At 41.1% G+C, this 19,599-nt stretch overlaps 1 protein-coding gene across 5 annotated transcripts in view; it reads left to right on the top strand.

Annotated features, from left to right (window-relative positions):
* The first annotated feature begins 3,366 nt into the window (after nucleotides 1-3,366).
* The window catches only part of CDC16 (cell division cycle 16), a 28,865-nt gene continuing 12,632 nt past the window's right edge, over nucleotides 3,367-19,599 (top strand). The window contains exons 1-12 of one of the 5 annotated variants that reach the window (XM_072782279.1): nucleotides 3,367-3,516; nucleotides 4,841-4,895; nucleotides 4,996-5,093; nucleotides 6,099-6,137; nucleotides 6,495-6,635; nucleotides 8,285-8,444; nucleotides 9,424-9,515; nucleotides 9,902-10,035; nucleotides 10,892-10,971; nucleotides 12,284-12,333; nucleotides 13,226-13,299; nucleotides 15,585-15,710. In XM_072782279.1, the coding sequence (XP_072638380.1) occupies nucleotides 3,469-3,516; nucleotides 4,841-4,895; nucleotides 4,996-5,093; nucleotides 6,099-6,137; nucleotides 6,495-6,635; nucleotides 8,285-8,444; nucleotides 9,424-9,515; nucleotides 9,902-10,035; nucleotides 10,892-10,971; nucleotides 12,284-12,333; nucleotides 13,226-13,299; nucleotides 15,585-15,710 (1,097 nt within the window). In that variant the 5' untranslated portion in view covers nucleotides 3,367-3,468. Of the gene's footprint in view, nucleotides 3,517-4,840; nucleotides 4,896-4,979; nucleotides 5,094-6,098; nucleotides 6,138-6,494; nucleotides 6,636-8,284; nucleotides 8,445-9,423; nucleotides 9,516-9,901; nucleotides 10,036-10,891; nucleotides 10,972-12,283; nucleotides 12,334-13,225; nucleotides 13,300-15,584; nucleotides 15,711-19,599 lie in introns of all 5 variants that reach the window. The other 4 variants (XM_072782276.1, XM_072782280.1, XM_072782278.1 and 1 more) reach the window with 4 other exon arrangements.

Genomic DNA, 19,599 nt, shown 5'->3' with positions numbered 1-19,599 from the left:
AGTAGGAGAGAGGAGTGTGCGTGTTTACATACGCGATTTGTTATAAGGAATTGGTTCATGCAGTTACAGAGGCTGAGAAGTCCTGAGATTGGGAGTCGGCAAGCTGGAGACCTGGGAGGGTCAATGGTGTGAGTCCCAGTCTGAGTCTGATTCCCAAGGCAGATGATCAATGAATGTCTCCACTCAAACAGTTAGGTGGAGACCAAATTCTCTCTTACTCTACGTTTTTGTCCTATTCAGGCCTTTAATGAATTAGATGAGGCCCACGTTAGGGAGGGCAATCTGCTTTACTCAGCCTACTGATTCAAATATTAATTTTATCGAAAACACCTCACAAACCCAGGATCACATTTGACCAAAGATATGGGCATTCTATGCTCCAGTCAAATTGACACATGATCTTTTTTTTTTTTTTTTTTTAATTCATGAAAGACACACACAGAGGCAGCAACATAGGCAGAGGAAGAAGCAGGCTCCATGCAGGAAGTCCGATGTGGGACTCGATCCTGGGACTCCAGGATCACACCCTGAGCCAAAGGCAGACGCTCAACCACTGGGCCACCCAGGCATCCCAATGACACATAATCGTAACCAACACAGCCACTTAGGTGTGACTTGAAGGATTAGTTTGTATGGCGTCATAACCCAGCCTGGTCTAATGAATATGACATAACACACTTTTTAGTTGTTGAAAAGATAAAAGGAGGTCCCGACAGGGAAAGATCTCTAATGTATACCAGTGAACCAGGCAATTCTCAGAATAATTATATGTCATATCATCCCTTTTTTTGTAGAAAAGCGATATTTGTACATTAAAAGTACAGAAAGTATGACAATAATTGACAGTGTACAGCAATAATTGACAGTGATTATTTCTGGGAAGAGGTGAAGAGAAGGGAAAGATATAGAAATTTCAACATGTTACCAGTGTATGTGTATGCACAGAAAAGGACATGGCAGATTACTCACAAAAGTGCTAAGAATTTTTGAGTGAAAGGGATGCTTTATAGGAAGTTTTATGCTGTTTTCATTTCTCTGCAATTTTTTTGGTGTTTTCTCTGCATTTTCTTTCTTTCTTAGGCTTTTATAACGATTATATCTACCTTTAAAAGGTAATATATGTACATGGTCAGAAATTCTAGAGGCACAACAAGATATCTAGGGAAAATCCTCTCTCACGGTTCCTCACAGCTCCCAGTGGTCATCTTGGAAGGCACTGCACTGTGCCAGGTTTCTAATTTGTCCTTCCAGGGTTAAAGGATCTTCTTACTTATTCTTTGGTTAGTTTCCTATTTTACCCAAATGGATGCATATGAGAAACACTTTCCTAGGCCTTGCTTTGCCCCCCTTAGTATTTGTTGGAGATTGTTCCATATCCATACACAGAACTGCCTTGTTCATTATATATTTTGAAGTTTAAGTAATCTCTCTACCCAACATGGGCTTTAACTCATGACCTTGAGATCCAGAGTTCCATGCTCTTCTGACTGAGCCAGTCAGGCACCCGTGCCTTGTTCTTATAAGCAGTTGCAGGGTATTCCACTATGTGAGCACATTGTGACTTCTTTAATGGGTTTCTACCTGTCAGATTATTAAATTGTTCCTAACCTTCTATTTTGACAGACAGCTCTATAATGGTTATCCTTAAAAAGCGGATCATTCTACACATGTGAAAAATGTATCTCTAGGAGGTGTTTCCCAGAAGCGGAAGCATTAGAGCAGAGTATGCACATATTTAGTTTTGGAAGACATTCAACTTGCTCACCACAGACAGTAGACCAACGTCACTTGAAAAAATTAATATGTGAGGGAGTCTGTTCCCTCACGCTCCAAGCAGCAAAGCGTCACCAATATTTTGATCTTTGTTGTTGTGTGAGAAGTGGCATCCTACTATAATTTTAATTCTTATTATTATGAAGTTAAGATTTCTTTCATTTATCTAGACTCCATTTGCATTTCTTTCCCTGTGAACTGTATTTTCACCTATTTGCCTATTTCATTTCTTGAGCCTCTGGTCTTTTTATAGTGCGTTTGCATCTAAAGGAAATAAGCATCTTACGACAGGTTTCCAATTTATCTTCTGACTTCATGTGTGGTTCGTTCAATTACGTTAAATTTCTTTCTTTTCTCTTTTCTTTTCTTTCTTCCTTCCTTCCTTCCTTCCTTCCTTCCTTCCCTCCCTCCCTTTCTTTCTTTTCTTTTCTTTTTCTTTCTTTTTCTTTTCTTTCTTTCTCTTCCTTCCTTCCTTCCTTTCTTTCCTCCCTCCCTCCTTTCTTTCTTTTCTTTTCTTTTTCTTTTTTTCTTTCTTTTCTTTTTTCTTTCTTTTCTTTTCTTTCTTTTCTTTCTTTCTTTCTCTTTTCTTTTCTTTTTTTTCTTTTCTTTTTCTTTCTTTCGTAATGAGAGTGCATTGCCTTTATTTTAAAACTGCAGCGTCGTTAGGAGGAAAGGCTGCTCACACCCGGTCCACCTCCGGCGGGCGGGAGCTCCTCGTGGTCCGCGCTCCCCGCGCCTGCTCCCTCCTCGCGCGCCCACGTGGGCTCCCCTGCAGGAGGCCGAAGACCTCTGTCCGGGGCACACGTCGGGCGGCCCCAGGGCAAGGCTCGCGGGCAGGGCGGGTGAAGCTTCCTGTCCAGCTCCCGCTTCCGACTCCTTCGCAGGCCCGTCTCCAGCCTCGCGGCCACACGAACCCGTCCGCACCCCTTCCCGAGGCCCTACCCCGACCTCGACCGCACCCCTGCCCCGCTCCTCCCCGACACCCATCCGCACCCCTGCCCGCCGCCGCTCCACCGTCTCCGCGGGTTGCCTCCTTCGGGAACTTCGCCCCAATGGGTGAAGAACAGACCGGACGTGATGCCCCTGGAAGCCCGGCAAGGAGGGCCTCGCCCAGGGCCCCAAAACGGCAACGAGCGCGGGCTCTGCCCCGACAGGCCTGGGGCCTCCAGCCGGCGCAAGGGGCGCAGGGGCCGCAGGGGCCGCAGAGGGCACAGGGGCCGTAGAGGGCGCAGGGGCCGCAGGGGCGCAGAGGGCGCAGGGGCCGCAGAGGGCGCAGGGGCCGCAGAGGGCGCAGGGGCCGCAGGGGCGCAGAGGGCGCAGAGGGCGCAGGGGGCGCAGGGGGCGCCGAGGCAGCCCAGCGTCTGCGGTCTCGGGGCCCCGCCGCTGGTGGGCACCGCGTCCTCGCGGCCCGAGGGCGCCCCGGCACGACTCGCTCTCGGCTCCCGGACTCGGCCACAGCCCCGTGCCCCCGGGGTTCCGCCGCAGGACAGCGCGCCCGGGCTTAGCCCGGAACTCCGGCCACCTGGGGGCCGAAGGGGCGCCTCGGAACCAACGGCTCGACGCCGGCTTCCACGCTAGAGGGGACGCGTGTGCGGAGGACTTCCGGGGCGGGGTCCGGCGGGAGCGGAAGAGCCCTGGGGCCGCGCGGGGCCGGGCGGGGAGCGGGAAGGAGGGTGCGGGTGCAGGGGCTCGGCCATGAACTTGGAGCGGCTGCGGAAGCGCGTCCGGCAGTACCTGGACCAGGTGGGCCGCCGACCGGGAAGGGGGAGCCCCGGGGCTGGGGAGGCCGGTCCGCTCTGAGCCCTGGCCCGCGGGGGTGACTGTCGTCGCGGTCTCGGCGGCGCCGGGTCCCACCCGGCCTGGGCCCTGGACCCGGGGTAAAGCTCTCCAAAGGAGGGGCGCAGCCCCCAGCCCGCAGGCCCCGGCCCCCAGCACCGCAGCCCCCAGCTCTTCAGCCCTGCCGGGTCCCAGCCCCCAGCCCCCCAGCCCCGCACCCGCACTCCCCATCACCCCAGCCCCACAGCTCCCCAGCCCCCCCGCCCCCGCCCCCCGCCTTGTGGATGAGGGACCGTCAGCCGCGCACGTGCCGAGTCCTGCCCCTGGCCTCCCTGCTGGGCACAAAGTAGCTGCTCCGTAACACAGTGCTCGCTGCAAGGTGTAGGCTGGCCTTTGAATTTAGCTGGTTAATGAACATTTTTGAGAAGTTTAGTTGTGATTCTTATTTGGCAGGACTTAAGTGAATAAAAATACAAATAAGTGTGTTTTGTGGGGTCAGTATTCTTAAAAAATTCATGTTAACAATATCTGCATTCCCTGCACTGCCCTTGAATGAACAGCAGCAGTGTTTAAGAAGTGATTCCAGCACTTAGGTTTTGTCAAGCTTATACCCTCCAAATAAGCTGGAAACCAAGAAGGGGAGGGAAAAGCATATTTGATGTGAAATGTTTGGAGTGAATCTGAGATTATGCTGCCAGATGCCTGCCGAACACTGGAGGCTGTATTTTGGCAAGTCAGTTAAATGGAGCAAATGCCCTGAGCACTTTCCCTCGGGCCCTGCAGACTGAATAGGAAGGAGCCTGCCTGGTTTCCACCCTTGGGGGCACCTACAAGTGAGCAGAGGTGTTTTTTTTTTTTTTACAGTGAGCAGAGTTGTAACCATTCTGGAAGCATTTCTCTTCCCAGATTGACTGGCTACACAGTACCTAGTTGGCACTCAAGAACTGAGAACCATTGCTAACCAGATACTGCAAAATAATTGTTTAAATTTTCTAGTGTTTTAGGTACCTACTGATCTATTTTTCCAAAGTATTAAACTTCTACAAAGAAAAGAAATCCTACCTTCTTGAGCTATAATTATCAAAGATCTTACAGTAATGTTCTTATTGCACCCCTGAACCAAAACTCACCTAGCTGCAGGTAAAATGGAGATATGATTGGTAGATCCCTGGTACATGTAAACCATTTTTGTATTAAGATGTCAATTTATTGTATAGCAGTCCAATATTAGATATCTGTTGAAAATTATTGAAATAACAGCAGTTACTTTTTTTTTTTCTTTTTAATACAGCAACAGTACCAAAGTGCTCTATTTTGGGCAGATAAAGTAGCTTCGCTTTCTCATGGTAAGTGACAACTTTAAATTTTTTTTCCTGATTTCTGTATTTTAAAAGGCTTTATAGTTTTCCTTGTACCTCTGACCAATTAAGTGATTTTTTCTTCCAGAGGAGCCCCAGGACATTTATTGGTTGGCTCAGTGTCTTTACCTAACAGCACAGTATCATAGAGCAGCTCATGCACTTCGGTCACGAAAACTGGACAAAGTAAGTGTGTGAACTTTAAAGCTTCCCAAAGCTTTTCAAAATTGTCAATAGATTCAATGTCAAAATTATTTTAAAGGATTCAGTTTTTCTGATTGAATGAGACATTTTCTCATTCCTAATCTCCATTTTGTCCCTCCAGCCGAGTCACTTCGTTTTTAAAATTCTGTTTTCTAAATAACCCTGAAATGATGGATATTCCTTTCCGTTTCATTACTCCTCGTACTTGTCAGGTCTTTCGTCTTAGCCTCTTGTCTCTCTAGTAACATCTTTCCTACTTCTACTTTCCCTCTCTTTTTTTTTTTTTTTTTTTTTAATTTATTTATGATAGTCACAGAGAGAGAGAGAGAGAGAGAGAGAGAGAGGCAGAGACATAGGCAGAGGGAGAAGCAGGCTCCATGCACCGGGAGCCCGACGTGGGATTCGATCCCGGGTCTCCAGAATCGCACCCTGGGCCAAAGGCAGGCGCCAAACCGCTGCGCCACCCAGGGATCCCCTTTCCCTCTCTTTTTAACTGTCCTTTAAACTATCACAAGGGTGATCTTCCCAAAACACAGAAACACAGTCCTGATTATAGCACTCACCATATCACTAAGTGATTTTCCATCATCTACAGGGTCAAATCAGATGCATTAATAGTCCTCTGTGATTTCTCTCCAGTCTGTGTTGAACCCAGTCATACTGACTACTTGCAGTCCCTTAGACCTACCCACTTTTTTCTCCGTTTAATTGGCTAGTATTGCTCATGCCCTTCTTTCAGAATTTATGTAGTTTATGTCTTCCTGCCAGAACCTCCTCGAGGGCAGATCCTTACTCCTTTTTGAATCCTAGGTGCTAGTGAGGAGTAGGTTCACCATGAGTATGGTATTAAAAAGACTGGATTTGGGTTTTCTGCAAAAGTAAAAGGACAAATTAGGAAGGTTGCTTTCTTCATTTTATGCTTATAGCTTTCTTTTAGAATGGGAGTATGTATTATCTTGATCTCTTTTTTAATAATTTCTTTCCTAGCTATATGAAGCATGTCGCTACCTTGCAGCTAGATGCCATGTAAGTGTGCCCTCAGTTTCAATTTTCTTTGGTAAGAGTTTAATTATGTGAATGTTATGCATTCCTTACATATGTGTAAGGATTCTGGTGATCGGGCTTGGCAGATTAGTAAAATACTTCATGAGGAAATGTTCTTTTCTTTAGTATTATTTGCTATAAAATATCCTCAATTTACTAGAATCTGACATGCAAGAAGAAAATTGTTTTAGAATTTTAAAATTTAAATTCTACATTTTAAATTTAGGTAATGAGTTGGCATGATATATTATTAACTTTTGAAATATACACATAGTATTCATGTGTATATCTAGTGTTAGAAGTCATGGGTGATAAACAGTATTTCTGGTTTTTACACAGTATGCTGCAAAAGAGCATCAACAAGCTCTTGATATTCTTGATATGGAGGAGCCAATCAACAAAAGGTTGTTTGAGAAATGCTTAAAGGATGAAAGTGGCATGAAAGACCCCTCTAGTGACTGGGAAATGTCACAGTCCTCGGTAAGTCACACTGTAGTAAGCATGCTTCAGTAACTTTGGTGAGAATTACCCACAGGACATGGCAAACAAAAACCACCTTCTTTTCTTTGAGTATCACCATGTTAAAACAGTTTGCTTTCCAACTTATTTGTCGCTGAAACACAAAAACATACTGAGGCATTTCTGAGTCCTTAGTTGGAAGCTGTAGTTATGTCCTCCTATGCCTGAATCTGGAATAGGGTGACTTGGTATCTTTCTTCTCATACTTGATGCCTTAAGCTACTTGGGCAAGTGGACCAACCCTTCCCCTTCTTTTTTTTTTTTTTTAAGATTTTATTTATTTATTCATGAGAGACACAGAGAGAGACAGGCAGAGACACAGGCAGAGGGAGAAGCTGGCTCCATGCAGGGAGCCCGATATGGGACTCGATCCTGGGTTTCCAGGATCAGGCCCTGGGCTGAAGGCAGCGCCAAACCGCCGAGCCACCTGGGCTGCCCTAACCCTTCCCCTTCTTACTGTGTTGCAATGGCCTACCTGCAGCCTGCAGAAAACCTTGATTACCTTAGTTTGCTTCCTTCCAGGGAGTGGTCAGGTGTTACTATTTATGTTATGTTGTATATTTTAGTTTGTAGACTTCATATCTGCCCGCAAATTCCTTGTTGACAGAGGTTATATAATGTAGCCTAATCAATAACGTTCACAGTCAGATTACTAATCTGGACTGTTATTCTTGTTTTCTTTCTTTTTTTTTTCTTTCTTTTTTTTAACAGCCTTCTTGAGATAATCTATTTATGTGCTAAGAAGCACATTCATTTTTCTGTTAAGAAAGGTATTTTTGAGGGAGCTTGGTTATTACCATTATTATTTTTGGACTGCTTATCTGTTAATTTATCTAAGAAATGCATGGTTTGTTTGTAATGTGTTATTTATGAAATCACTTTTTAAAAAAAATTTTAACAAGTCGTAGGGTACTGAATAGGTCTAAGATTTGCTTGTTATATCCTCTGATATTTTTAGGTTTGGATTTTCTGATGAATCTTCTTTGCCCTTTACCAGTTTTAGCTGCCTATCTTTGGATCATCTATAAGTCTAGTTACATATTTCTTGAGGGTCACAGTCTGAAATATGGATTACCATACCCTCTTGTTAATGGTAGTGCAGTGGCGACTGTGCCTACACCTTAATGTGTGCTTACACCTTCTGGTTCTCACAAGACCTTGTAAGTAACGTGAGGGAAGGAAACCTGTCTGGAGTCACTAGTAAGCATCAGAGCTGGGATTGGAACTCAGGTCTGCCCAGTACTACAAGCCCATGACCATTGTGCTGTGTTGCTACATTAAGTTTCTTTCACTGAGATCTGCCTATCAAACTGAGTTTGATTTAATATTTGTATGCTCTTTGCTATCTCAATCATTACCCTCTCTGAGACAGGATAGGAACAAAGTGGCAGTGACATGTACTCTAGTTATAAAGATTGTTGAAGTGAGGAGAGCTTAAGAAAGATTAGTTTTACTTTGTTTTCCTGTTTTAATTTATACTAACAGTTGGGATGGAACAAATCCTTTTAAAGGTAAAGAAAAGTCTCAGCCTACAGGTAATATATAATTCTTGATCAAAAATTAAGTTTAGAAGTATTGATTTAGTATGTGACTCCTCATTTTTCCAACAGATAAAGAGTTCTATTTGTCTCCTACGGGGGAAGATCTACGATGCCCTGGATAACCGAGCCCTAGCTACTTATAGCTACAAAGAAGCTTTGAAGCTGGATGCCTACTGTTTTGAAGCATTTGATCTTTTAACATCACATCACATGTTGACAGCCCAAGAAGGTTTGGAAACTCAAGTGTTTTCATGTTTAGCACAATTAATAGTGTTTGGATTTTTTTTTTCCTCTGAAGTCTGTAGAATCGAGCAGACAATGTTGCAGGTTTAAATAGACCTCTTAGGTCTATTTAATAGACTTCCTTAGCATCTTCAAATGTGAAGCACATTACAAAGGACAGTTTTTTACAGTGTCCCCTTGCTGTCGGAGTCTTTAGGGGTTTTGATGTATAAGACCATCTTTTTGAGAAGTGACTTAAGGTAGTGTCAGCCGAGTTCTCAGCTTCTGATTCAGAGGTGCCCAACCTGGCTGCACCTCAAAGCCCTGAAGAACTTTAAAAGCATCAGTGTGCAGGTCCCGACTCCAGGCAAGTGGAATGGAATCTCTGTTCTTGGGGCCCTGGGTCAGATGTTTTAAAGTTCTCAGATGACCCTGAGGTACAGGTAGGGCTGAGAACCATAGACCTAGTATGTGAGCAGTAATACGAAGGGAACATAACGCAAAGAAATGGAGAGAAGGTGGAGATGTTGTATTAATGGGACTCAAGCACATTTTAGCCTAGGGCAGTGGTTTTGCCCTCTAGGGACATTCTTGATTTTTACAAATTGAGAATGGTAGTGGGAGGTTTGCTACTGGCATCTAGTGGGTAGAGGTGAGATCCCGCTAACCATTCTGTGGTGCTTAGGACAACCAACATGACAGAATTGTTCACTCAGAGTGAGGCTGGGAAACTAGCCTGGTGGTCCTTGTATCTGGTGATGTGCAGCATCACTTAAAAGGCTTCATGGCTCAGCCCTCCAGGTAGTTCTCACCACCTGGGTCTGGAACCACTGTCCTAGTTTTTCTAGTACATTTTGATCTTGTTATTTTCTCTTCTGAGTTTGATTTACTTAGAACAAGAACTATAGAAGAATATTTTTCATCGCTGATGTTTTTTTCCCCCATAAATATTGTGAGGATTTTTTTTTTTTTTTAACATTTTTAAGAAAAAGAACTTCTTGAGTCACTACCTCTTAGCAAGCTCTGTACTGAAGAACAGGAATTGCTACGCTTTCTGTTTGAGAACAAATTAAAAAAGGTAAGTGAAAACACTGTATTTGCTTTATGTAAATGTTTTACTAAATTTGGCCTCTGTTCTTTTACTAGCTAAATTTTTAAAAGTTAATTTTTATTACTTTAGTACATTTGCAAGAATAGATTTAGATTGCTTAAATTAAATGATGATTCCTAAAAAAGCTTCCAAAAACGTGTCTTTCTCCTACGGACACATTCCTACCCTGGAATTCCGTTGATAAAATTGAGAGGAGAGTTCAGCTAATTGAGAAGAGGACGAATGAGCAGGAAGTTAAGAGCTTCTGAATCTCACACTTGCCCTGTGCACAGCCTTGAGCCCTCGAGCCAGATTGAGGCTGCCATTTGATTTGTGTCACTCATTGAGTTCATGTCTACCTTTCTCTGTTGCAGTATAATAAACCTAGTGAAACTGTCCTCCCCGAGTCTGTAGATGGTTTGCAAGAGAATCTGGATGTGGTAGTGTCTTTAGCTGAAAGACATTATTATAACTGTGATTTTAAAATGTGCTACAAACTTACTTCTGTGTAAGTATATCCACTCGTTTCTATGTAGGAACATAAGAGTCCTGTCCCGTTTTACCTAAGGAGTGTATGGGACTGCTTTCTGAGTAATCTTAAAATGGGTGATAATTTAAGTTGCTTTTACCTTTTATAGATTACTAGAGGGGTAATTGTTTCTTAAAAGAACAAATTACAGGTTTATGCATGCTTGTAGTTTTATTCCATTACTTTAGGAATAGACATGTCCCTCATCTCAGTCTTCTATAATTTGCAAGTTTGAAAATACCGTTCTGGCACATAGTCTTATAAAATCCATTCTTTGTTAAAGTAAGGACTAGTAAAATCCTCTAGATACTGGGTATTCAGTCAGTCTCACTAACTAGCCAAGCCATCCCCTCATGCCAGTTTTCCAGTGCACCTGATTCAAACTTGTCTCTTAGCTACATTATACATGCTATTTTTACTATATGTGCTGTAGAAGTGAACACACATACGCTATTTTGAACGAATCTTTAGGATTGCTTTAAATCCTTGATTTGACAAAAATTTTAAGTGACAAATACTTATCTGTTTAATATTTCGTATTGTTTTTAATCCTAAATAATTGGATTGTTCATTTTATGTTATAGTTTTAATGATTTAAAGTAAATATATGTGATAGTGTGTATTTTTATTCCTAACAAATAAACCAGAAATTTCTCTTTCACTTGTGAGATAATTAATCATTACCTTAACTGAATCAATGTGAAGTAAGAAAGTAAAAAAGTATTGTACCCCACAGTATTTTACATAATGACTGTTTAGACGTTGCTAATTTTAATGAGTTATGTTCTGTTACATACTGTTTCTGGCACAGTAAGTCTGTTGTTTTGACTTTCAGAGTAATGGAGAAAGATCCTTTCCATGCAAACTGTTTACCTGTACATATAGGTACACTTGTGGAGCTGAATAAAGCAAATGGTAAAAATTTTTTTAAATGAAAATAATTGTTGGGGTGCCTGGGTGGCTCAGTTGAGCATCTGACTCTTGATCTCAGCTCAGGTCTTGATCTCTGGGGTCTTGAGTTCAGGCCCTGTGTTTGGCATCAAATAAAATAATAATTGTTAGGACAAAAAATTTCTGTAACTCTTGAAGGTTTGTCTCAAATCCTGGATATTTGAGATTGCAGGTGACAACATAATGGAGTTCTCCAATAAAAGTAGTAGGGTAAGAAAAGCTTATTAGGGCACCTGGGTGACTCACTGGTTGAACATCTGCCTTTGGCTCAGGTCTGTCTCGGGCTCTCTGCAGGAAGCCTGCTTCTCCAACTCTGTTTCTCTGCCCCTCTCTCTGTGTCTCTCATAAATAGATAAATAAAATCTTAAAAAAAAAAAAAGGCTTATCAGAGTGACTGAGGATCAATTCTATTATGCCAGCAGAACAGTTTCTTTATCTGTGCCTCCTTTTCTCAAATGTAGTTTGTGGTTTAAGTTATTTAAGCTTTATAGTGTTGAGGCCAGTTTTTCCTTTTTTTTTTTTTTTGTAAATCTCTAAGAAAATTGATAAGATAGCAGGCAGTAACTATTTAGAAACTGGAGGGGGACAGACTTTTTTTTGCTTGTGCTTTCCATATTTTAACATTTCAGAAACATTTAGTTCTATTTGGATGATATTTGCCCTTAAGTCTTTTAAGCTGAATAGTGGACTCTGTCAGGATTTTAAAAAGCCAGACACTCCCATTCCAGACCCCTGCTGCTCAAACCGTGGTTTGTGAACCAGCAGCATGACATTTCCCAGAGGTTTGTTATGGATGCAGTCACTGGCTATCTTAGTCTAATGCGTCCAAGTCTGCATGTGGGAAACATCAATGGCATGTTATGACTTACACATTCCTCAAGAAGAAATCATTGTGCTGATTTGATAAACTTGAAAGTTTGGTTACTCAGATTGATTGTGGATGATATGGATGCTCCATAAGGCCATAGGGTTAGAGACCTCAGTTTTTAAGATAGGTCAAAAGCTGTGAAACTACTTTTTAAGTACCATGACGTGCTCATGTGCCACTCCAGAAGCACTCAGCACCCACTTACTGGGTAAGGAATGGGGGGAGTGAATGAAAAATCTGTAACAGCTGCCTTGTGCAGTTGGTATATCTCCTTACGTAGAAAGAAGGAAAAATATAAAATTTTTGCTGTGAGAACAAAATCTGTGTGATTGTGAAGAGTTGTAACTGGAGGAAAGTCGTATCTTAAAATTCATTGGATCTAATTTTTTTTCTTTTTCTCTAATGTAGAACTTTTCTATCTTTCTCATAAGTTGGTGGATCTATATCCTAGTAATCCTGTAAGTAAGTGTAAAACTTTTTTTATTATGGTATTTTTTACGTAATAGCTTATATTTAAGTTCAAGCAAATAATGTTTTATTTCAAGGTGTTGGAGGAGAACCTCCTAGCGCTACGATAATTAGAAGCAGCATTAGCTTTATCAGTCCATGAGCTTTTTTATTTTTCTAAGTATCTTCAAACAAGAGCTTAAGACAAAAATCCTTTTTTCTGGTTATAGAAATTATATACACTTATTTTAAAATACTTGACATACAGAGAAAGAAAATATTGAAAGTGAAAGTCATACTCTCACCTCTTAATGAGTAATGCTAATGCTTTTTCACACTGCACATGTAAGATACCTTACTGAACAATGCAGTGATTGAAATCAGTGTCTCCACTGCTGTGGGTCACAACCACCCAGACATTGAAACTGGAATCAGGAACTAGGTCTTTAGAGACAGAAGTCAGGGATCAAGGCCTAAGGCTCTCATAAGAATCCATCCTCGGCCAGCATGAAAGTAATCTAGAAGAAAGAGGCAAAACCAGTGCAAGAGAAGTCAGCTAATGAGGTTGATCCTGGTTAGTTCCTGCTTGGAGCGAGGGTCGAGCCAGGGAAGACATGACGCAGGCTGGCATTTGAACTCTGGGAGCCTCATCTTCTGTTGAACGCTACACAGACGTCATTGAAGGCACTTTGAGGAAGAATCTGTTCTTTTTTTATCTAGGACTCTTTTTTCATCTAGGACTTTTAATAGCCTGTCTCAGAGAAGTTTCTAACTTGAACTAGAGTAGCTCGAGCTAGAACATGTATGTGATGGAACATCTAGTCCATGCTCTGGCCTAATCTGTTAGAGATTTCCATTTCCAACGTAAGCATCTTTGGTTACAGTAAATTTTGAACTTTGTAGGTATCTTGGTTTGCGGTGGGATGCTACTATCTCATGGTTGGTCATAAAAATGAGCATGCCAGAAGATATCTCAGGTACGAATCTGTTGTCTTCCTCCCCCTGTAATAAGCCCCTATAGGCTTCCTATAAAATGATTTCTTGTTCATCCTTTTAATATAGTAATTAGTTAAGTAATTTAAAAGCAATATGAAAGAATGATTTGTTTAGCAGATTCAGTTCAGTTGTATCAATTATGTACCTTTTTATAGGATGTCATGAGGGGAGATTCAAGTCAGTGGTCGTTGACCTTGTTCTCAAGGAACTTACAATACATTTAAATTATTATTTATAAACTTTATTTATTTATTTATTTATTTATTTTTTAAATTTTTATTTATTTATGATAGTCACAGAGAGAGAAAGAGAGAGAGGCAGAGACACAGGCAGAGGGAGAAGCAGGCTCCATGCACCGGGAGCCCGATGTGGGATTCGATCCCGGGTCTCCAGGATCGCGCCCTGGGCCAAAGGCAGGCGCCAAACCGCTGCGCCACCCAGGGATCCCTATTATTTATAAACTTGAAGAAATATGAAACAATAATATAATTTGAAACTTGTTTTTCATTTACAAAGATAATAAATATTATAACCTTTTACTTTTAGGACTTCTTTTGTTAACAGTTGTGAAATTATATGAAACCCTGTGAGATTAGGATCACTAAATGTGACTATAGAACAGAATTCTTGGGGGTGCCTGGGTTGCTCAGCGGTTGAGCATCTGCCTTTGGCTCAGGATATGATCTCAGAGTTCCGGGGGGATTGAGTCCTGCATCAGTCTCCTGTATGGAGCCTGCTTCTCCTCCCTCTGCCTATGTCTCTGCCTCTCTCTGTGTCTCTCATGAATAAATAAAGCCTTTAAAAAAAAAAAAAAAAAAACAATTCTTGCCATAGCGAACTGGTTTATATGAGAGGGTCTGTTGTGGTCTTACCTTCAGGAACTCCATGCAGCCAAGTGAAGCTAACCAGTATTAACCAATTATTATTAACCAGTATTATTCAATTATTCAAGTACAGAAAAATGGGAAAGTGTATGGACTTTGGACCCAGATTTGAATTCTAATGCAAGTCTTGCCACTTACTAGTTAATTTCTCTGACCCTGTTTTCTTTAAAATGGAAATGATACAATACTTGTATCCCCGGCTTATTAGGAAAACTGGCAGGTGACACGTAAAGAAGGATTTTGCACAAGGAAGAAAATAGGGAGAAGTTCTCTGATCAGTTGAGTTTTGCATTTTAGAAGAACTTACTGTGTTTTTCGTGGAGTAGGAAGGTATGCTTCTCTGATTTAGTGGTGGACTCTCCATGAAACAAGAAATATTTGAGTAATAGAAAATAAAATGCTGGGAAATGAGAATCTCATCCTTTGTGTTTTCCATGTTTTGTGGTATGTGTCACCAGTATGTCTGCTGACTGAATACTACTTATAACTGTTTGAGACCATGCAGTCCAGTCTGCAGAATCAGAGTGACTCTCTTACCACCATCCATGGGATGTCACTTAATGTTCTCAGGCTCAGTATCCTTATCTTTAAAATATAAATAATTGTGGGGATCCCTGGGTGGCTCAGCGGTTTAGCGCCTGCCTTTGGCCCAGGGCGCGATCCTGGAGTCCTGGGATCGAGTCCCACGTCGGGCTCCCTGCATGGATCCTGCTTCTCCCTCCTCTTGTGTCTCTGCCTCTCTCTTTCTCTCTCTCTCTCTCTATGTCTATCATAAATAAATAAATCTTAAAGAATAAAATAAAATAAAATACAAATAATTGCAAGTTATTAGAAGTAGGTGATGCATATAAGGCACCTAACATGGTGCCTCATTAAATGGTTGCTGCTACCACCATTAGTGAAACAAAGCTCCTAGATTAAGTAATATTTCGGTACCAGATGCCGTTGGGTTCAACTATTTTAGCTAAAAAACAGTGGATCTCGGGCAGTCCCGGTGGCCCAGCAGTTTGGTGCCGCCTTTGGCCCAGAGTGTGATCCTGGAGACCCGGGGTCGAGTCCCACGTTGGGCTCCCTGCATGAAGCCTGCTTCTTTCCCTCTCCCTCTGCCTTTGTCTCTGCCTCTCTCTCTCTGTGTGTCTGCAATGAATAAATAAATAAAATATTAAGAATAAATAAATAAATAAATATCTCTTAAAATTTCTTAAAATTTTGCTTGTACTATTAAGCACTTTTATTTCAAATGAATTAACACAGTTGTTATGTGTTTAGTATGTTGGGAGCTCATTTATTTATTTAATTCTAATATCTTCGAAGCCATCAGCTTATATAAGATTAACAATTTAAGAATGAATATATTACTAGAATGGCATCTCTCGTTTCAGCAAAGCAACAACACTTGAGAAGACTTACGGGCCTGCGTGGGTAGCATATGGACACTCATTTGCAGTTGAGAGTGAGCACGACCAAGCCATGGCTGCTTACTTTACAGCAGCACAGCTGATGAAAGGGTATGACAGAGCAGGTGGTAAAATCCATGAAGGATTGCTTTTGCTCACAAAATGAGAATTCCACTATTACTGCCACTCCCATTTAGTTACTGAATCAAATTATCTTACTTGTGTCTTGTTAGTAGCTTATGATTTAAAATAACTATTGGAAGTTGAGGGAAAGAGAGGCTGCTGTAGTGATTTTGCCTAGCAGTTCACCTTAACCAATACAGAAGGGAAATAGGAAATAAAGCTGAGGGAAGAGGTGAGGATACAAGCTCCTTCTCACATGCTCATGCAAGAAGGAAAGTATTCATGAGCAAATTGTTAATTTATAGTCTATTTAAGTCCAAAAGGTATTTGCTCTGGGCTTAGTGGACTATATTTGCCAGTGTTCCAGATTTCTATTGATATATCAATATTAAGTATATTGATATTCCGTGATGTAAGTGTGCCCTAAGAGTATCTTACTTTGGGGAGTGGAGTATTGCTGTTACTCCTATCAACTCTCTTTGGACTCCCCTCACCCGAGGCCTACCATATTCTTTTGTGTGGACTGCCTCCATCTCTGGAGAGGCAGTAGGAGTACAGCAGTTCAGAGGGCTGGTCTAGAGTCACTACCTGGTGATCTTGGCAAACTATGTACCCTCCTGAAAATAGGTGTAATCACAGTACTTATTCCTGGGAGTCATTGAGACAATAACAAAGACTTTGAACAACACCTGACATGCAGAACATACTCAGTGAAAGTTAGCTGCCTTCATTTGTTTGCTTGTATTATTCAGGAAGGGGATCATCTATTCATTTGCACTAAATGTCCTTTTGTTAGGTTTAACCCTTTTCAGGCTATCAGACTTATTTTGGCACCCAGTTCTGCATCTAATATTCATGATCCCCAGATTTTTTTCAATTCTTTTAGATTTGATGTATATGATTTTTATATCTAACTTGTCATCCCTGCACATATTGTAAAGGAAATAGCTCCCTAGTTGCGGTAGTCTCTTTAGCCTGCCTTAACAAAGTGCCAAAGACTGGGTAACTTAAAAGAATGAAAACTTATTTTCTCACAGCTCCAGAGACTGGGAAACGCTGGTCAGGGTGCTGTCCTGTTTGGTCCTCGTGAAGGCTCTTCCTGACTTGCAAATAGCCACTTTCTCACTGTCCTCATGCGGGGGGACAGAGCTTTGGCATTTTTTCTTTCACAGGGGCACCAGCCCTATTGTGATCATTTAACCTTTATTATTTCCTCACAGGCCTTCTCCAAATGTAGTCACATTGGGGTAGGGCTTAACATGAATTTGGTCGAGGTGGGGGATGTATAAATTGAGTCCTAATACCAGTGTACTAGAAACAGTCTTCAAGAGGTACCTGGGTGGTTCAGTCCGTTAAGCATCTGCCTTCCATTTAGGTCATGATCTCCGGGTCCAGGGATCAAGTCCCATGTCAGGCTCCCTGCCCAGCGGGGAGTCTGCTTCTCCCTTGGCCTGCCCCTCCCCTCCAATCAATCTATATCTGTATCTGTATCTATATATCTATATCTATATCTATCTTAAAAAAATAACCCTCCAAAAAAAAAAAAAAAAAAGAAAAAAAAAATAACCCTCCAGGTTAAAATTGTTCAGCCCCTTATCGATTTACCTACATCGTCCTCAATACTTAGCCCAAGATTCTCCAGTTTATCCACCAAGACGTGTGACTTTTTCCAGTGCTTTGCTAAAGCTTGGCTCCCATATCTATGTAGACAGACCTAACAAATGACAGATCTAATCTGTCAATCTGATAAATTGGCAGGAAAAAAAAACCTCCATAATTTGCCATGGGTTGTTTCTTAGGAGCACAGGCTAGAGTATGCTTTCTTTTTTTCGTGGATGCTCACAAACCCACAAGAGTTAGTTGTTTGTTAGTTCCTACCTAAAAATCAAAACCAGTGATACTTTCCCAGTTTAACAAACTTTATCCAAGTAAATTTTCAAATCAGCTCATCAAGATAAGCATTATTCTTTTTAGTTCTTCTTCATCAGAAAAACTTTGCATTCTCTTAACTTGCCCTGTGTTCAGATAAATGTTTGACATTGTGTAAATATCTTAAGTTTTCTGTATGATTCCTTCTTTGAGCCACTGGTTATGTAGAGTATGTTTAATTTCCACATATTTGTGAATTTCCCAAATTTCCTACTCAGGATTTTTCATTTAATTCCATTGTGGTTGGAGAACATACTGCATGTATTTCAATCCTTTCAAAGTTCTTGAGGCTTGTTTCATGATCTAACATGGTCTACCTAGAATGTTCTAGGTGCACTTGAGAATTCTGCTTTTTTCCAGTACAGTATTATCACTGTAATCCCTTGGGTCTGATTGCGTTTCCTTTTTTTTATCCTCCATCCATTATTCTACCAGTTATGACAGATGGAGTATTGAAGCCTCCCAACTATTACTGTTAAACTGCCTCTTTTCCCCTCCAATTCTGGCAGTTTTTGCTACATGTATTTTGGATCTCTATTGTTCAATTCTCCATGGATTGAGCCTTTTATTATGGAAGGTCATCCTTCATTGTCTCTGGTAACAGATTTTGTCTTTAAGTCTATTTTGTCCAATATTAGTATAATCACCTCAGTTCTCTTTGTTACTGTTTGCTCGGTCGGTCATTTCCCATCCTTTTACTTTTAACTTGTTTGTGTCTTTGAATCTGAAGTATGTCTCATAGATAAAATGTAGTTGGATTGTGGTTTTATTATCCATTCTGTGAATGTCTTGCCTTTTGATGGAATTTTATTCATTTATGTATTATAAAATTACTGATAAGTTTAGAATTTATGTTTGCCATTTTGCTCTGTTTATGTCTTATGTCTCTTTTGTTCTTTCTTGTTACTGCCTTTTGTTTAGATATTTTGTAACATACATTTTAATTCCTTGGTTTTTCCTTATAGTATGTTTTTTGAGCTCTTTTTTGTGGTTTTCTTGAAGATTATAGTTAACATCTTAAACCAGTCTAATTTGGATTAATACCAAAAATGGGACTTTCCAACACCAACAACCAGTTCTCTGATTCTCTGGACATGAGCTAAGTCCTATAAGTCAATTCAGTTCTTTTTTATTTTTTATTTTAAAATTTTATTTAAATTCAATTAACATATAATTATTATTAATTTCAGAGATAGAAGTCAGTGATTCATCCATCTTAAATAACACCCTGTTCTCATTGTATCATGTGCCCTCCTTAATGTCCATCACCCAGTGACCTCATCCCCCCACACTTCTCCTTCCAGCAACCCTCACTTTGTTTCCTATGGTTAAGAATCTTTATGGTTTGTCTCCGTCTCTGATTTTTTCTTTTTTCTTTTTCCATCTCTTCCCCTATGATCCTCTGTTTGTTTCTTAAATTCCATATATGAGGTCATATAATTGTCTTTCTCTAATTGACTTATTTCACTCAGCATAATATCCTCTAACTCCATCCATATTGTTACAAGTGGCCAGATTTCATCCTTTCTGATGGCTGAGTAATATTCCGTTGTATATACAGACCATCTTCTTTTTTTTTTTTTTTTTTTTTAATAGACCATCTTCTTTATCCATTCATCTGTCGATGGACATCTGGACTCCTCCCACAGTTTGGCTATTAGGGAGATTGTTGCTCTAAACACTGGGGTGCAGATGCCCCTTTGGATTACTACTTTTGTATCTTTAAGGTAAATACCCAGTAGTGAATTGCTGGGTTGTAGGGTAGCTCTATTGTCAACTTCTTGAGGAACCTCCACACTGTTGTCCAGAGTGGCTGGTTCCTACCAACAGTGCATGAGGGTTCCCCTTTCTCTGCATCCTCACCAACCTCTGTCGTTTCCTGACTTGTTCATTTTAGCCATTCTGACAGGTATCTAATGGTGGTTTTAATTTGTATTTCTCTGTAGCC

This window comes from Canis lupus, chromosome 17 (genome assembly GCF_048164855.1).
Source record: "Canis lupus baileyi chromosome 17, mCanLup2.hap1, whole genome shotgun sequence".
Lineage (NCBI taxonomy): Eukaryota > Metazoa > Chordata > Mammalia > Carnivora > Canidae > Canis > Canis lupus.
This window is presented reverse-complemented; position numbering and strand designations above follow the sequence as displayed.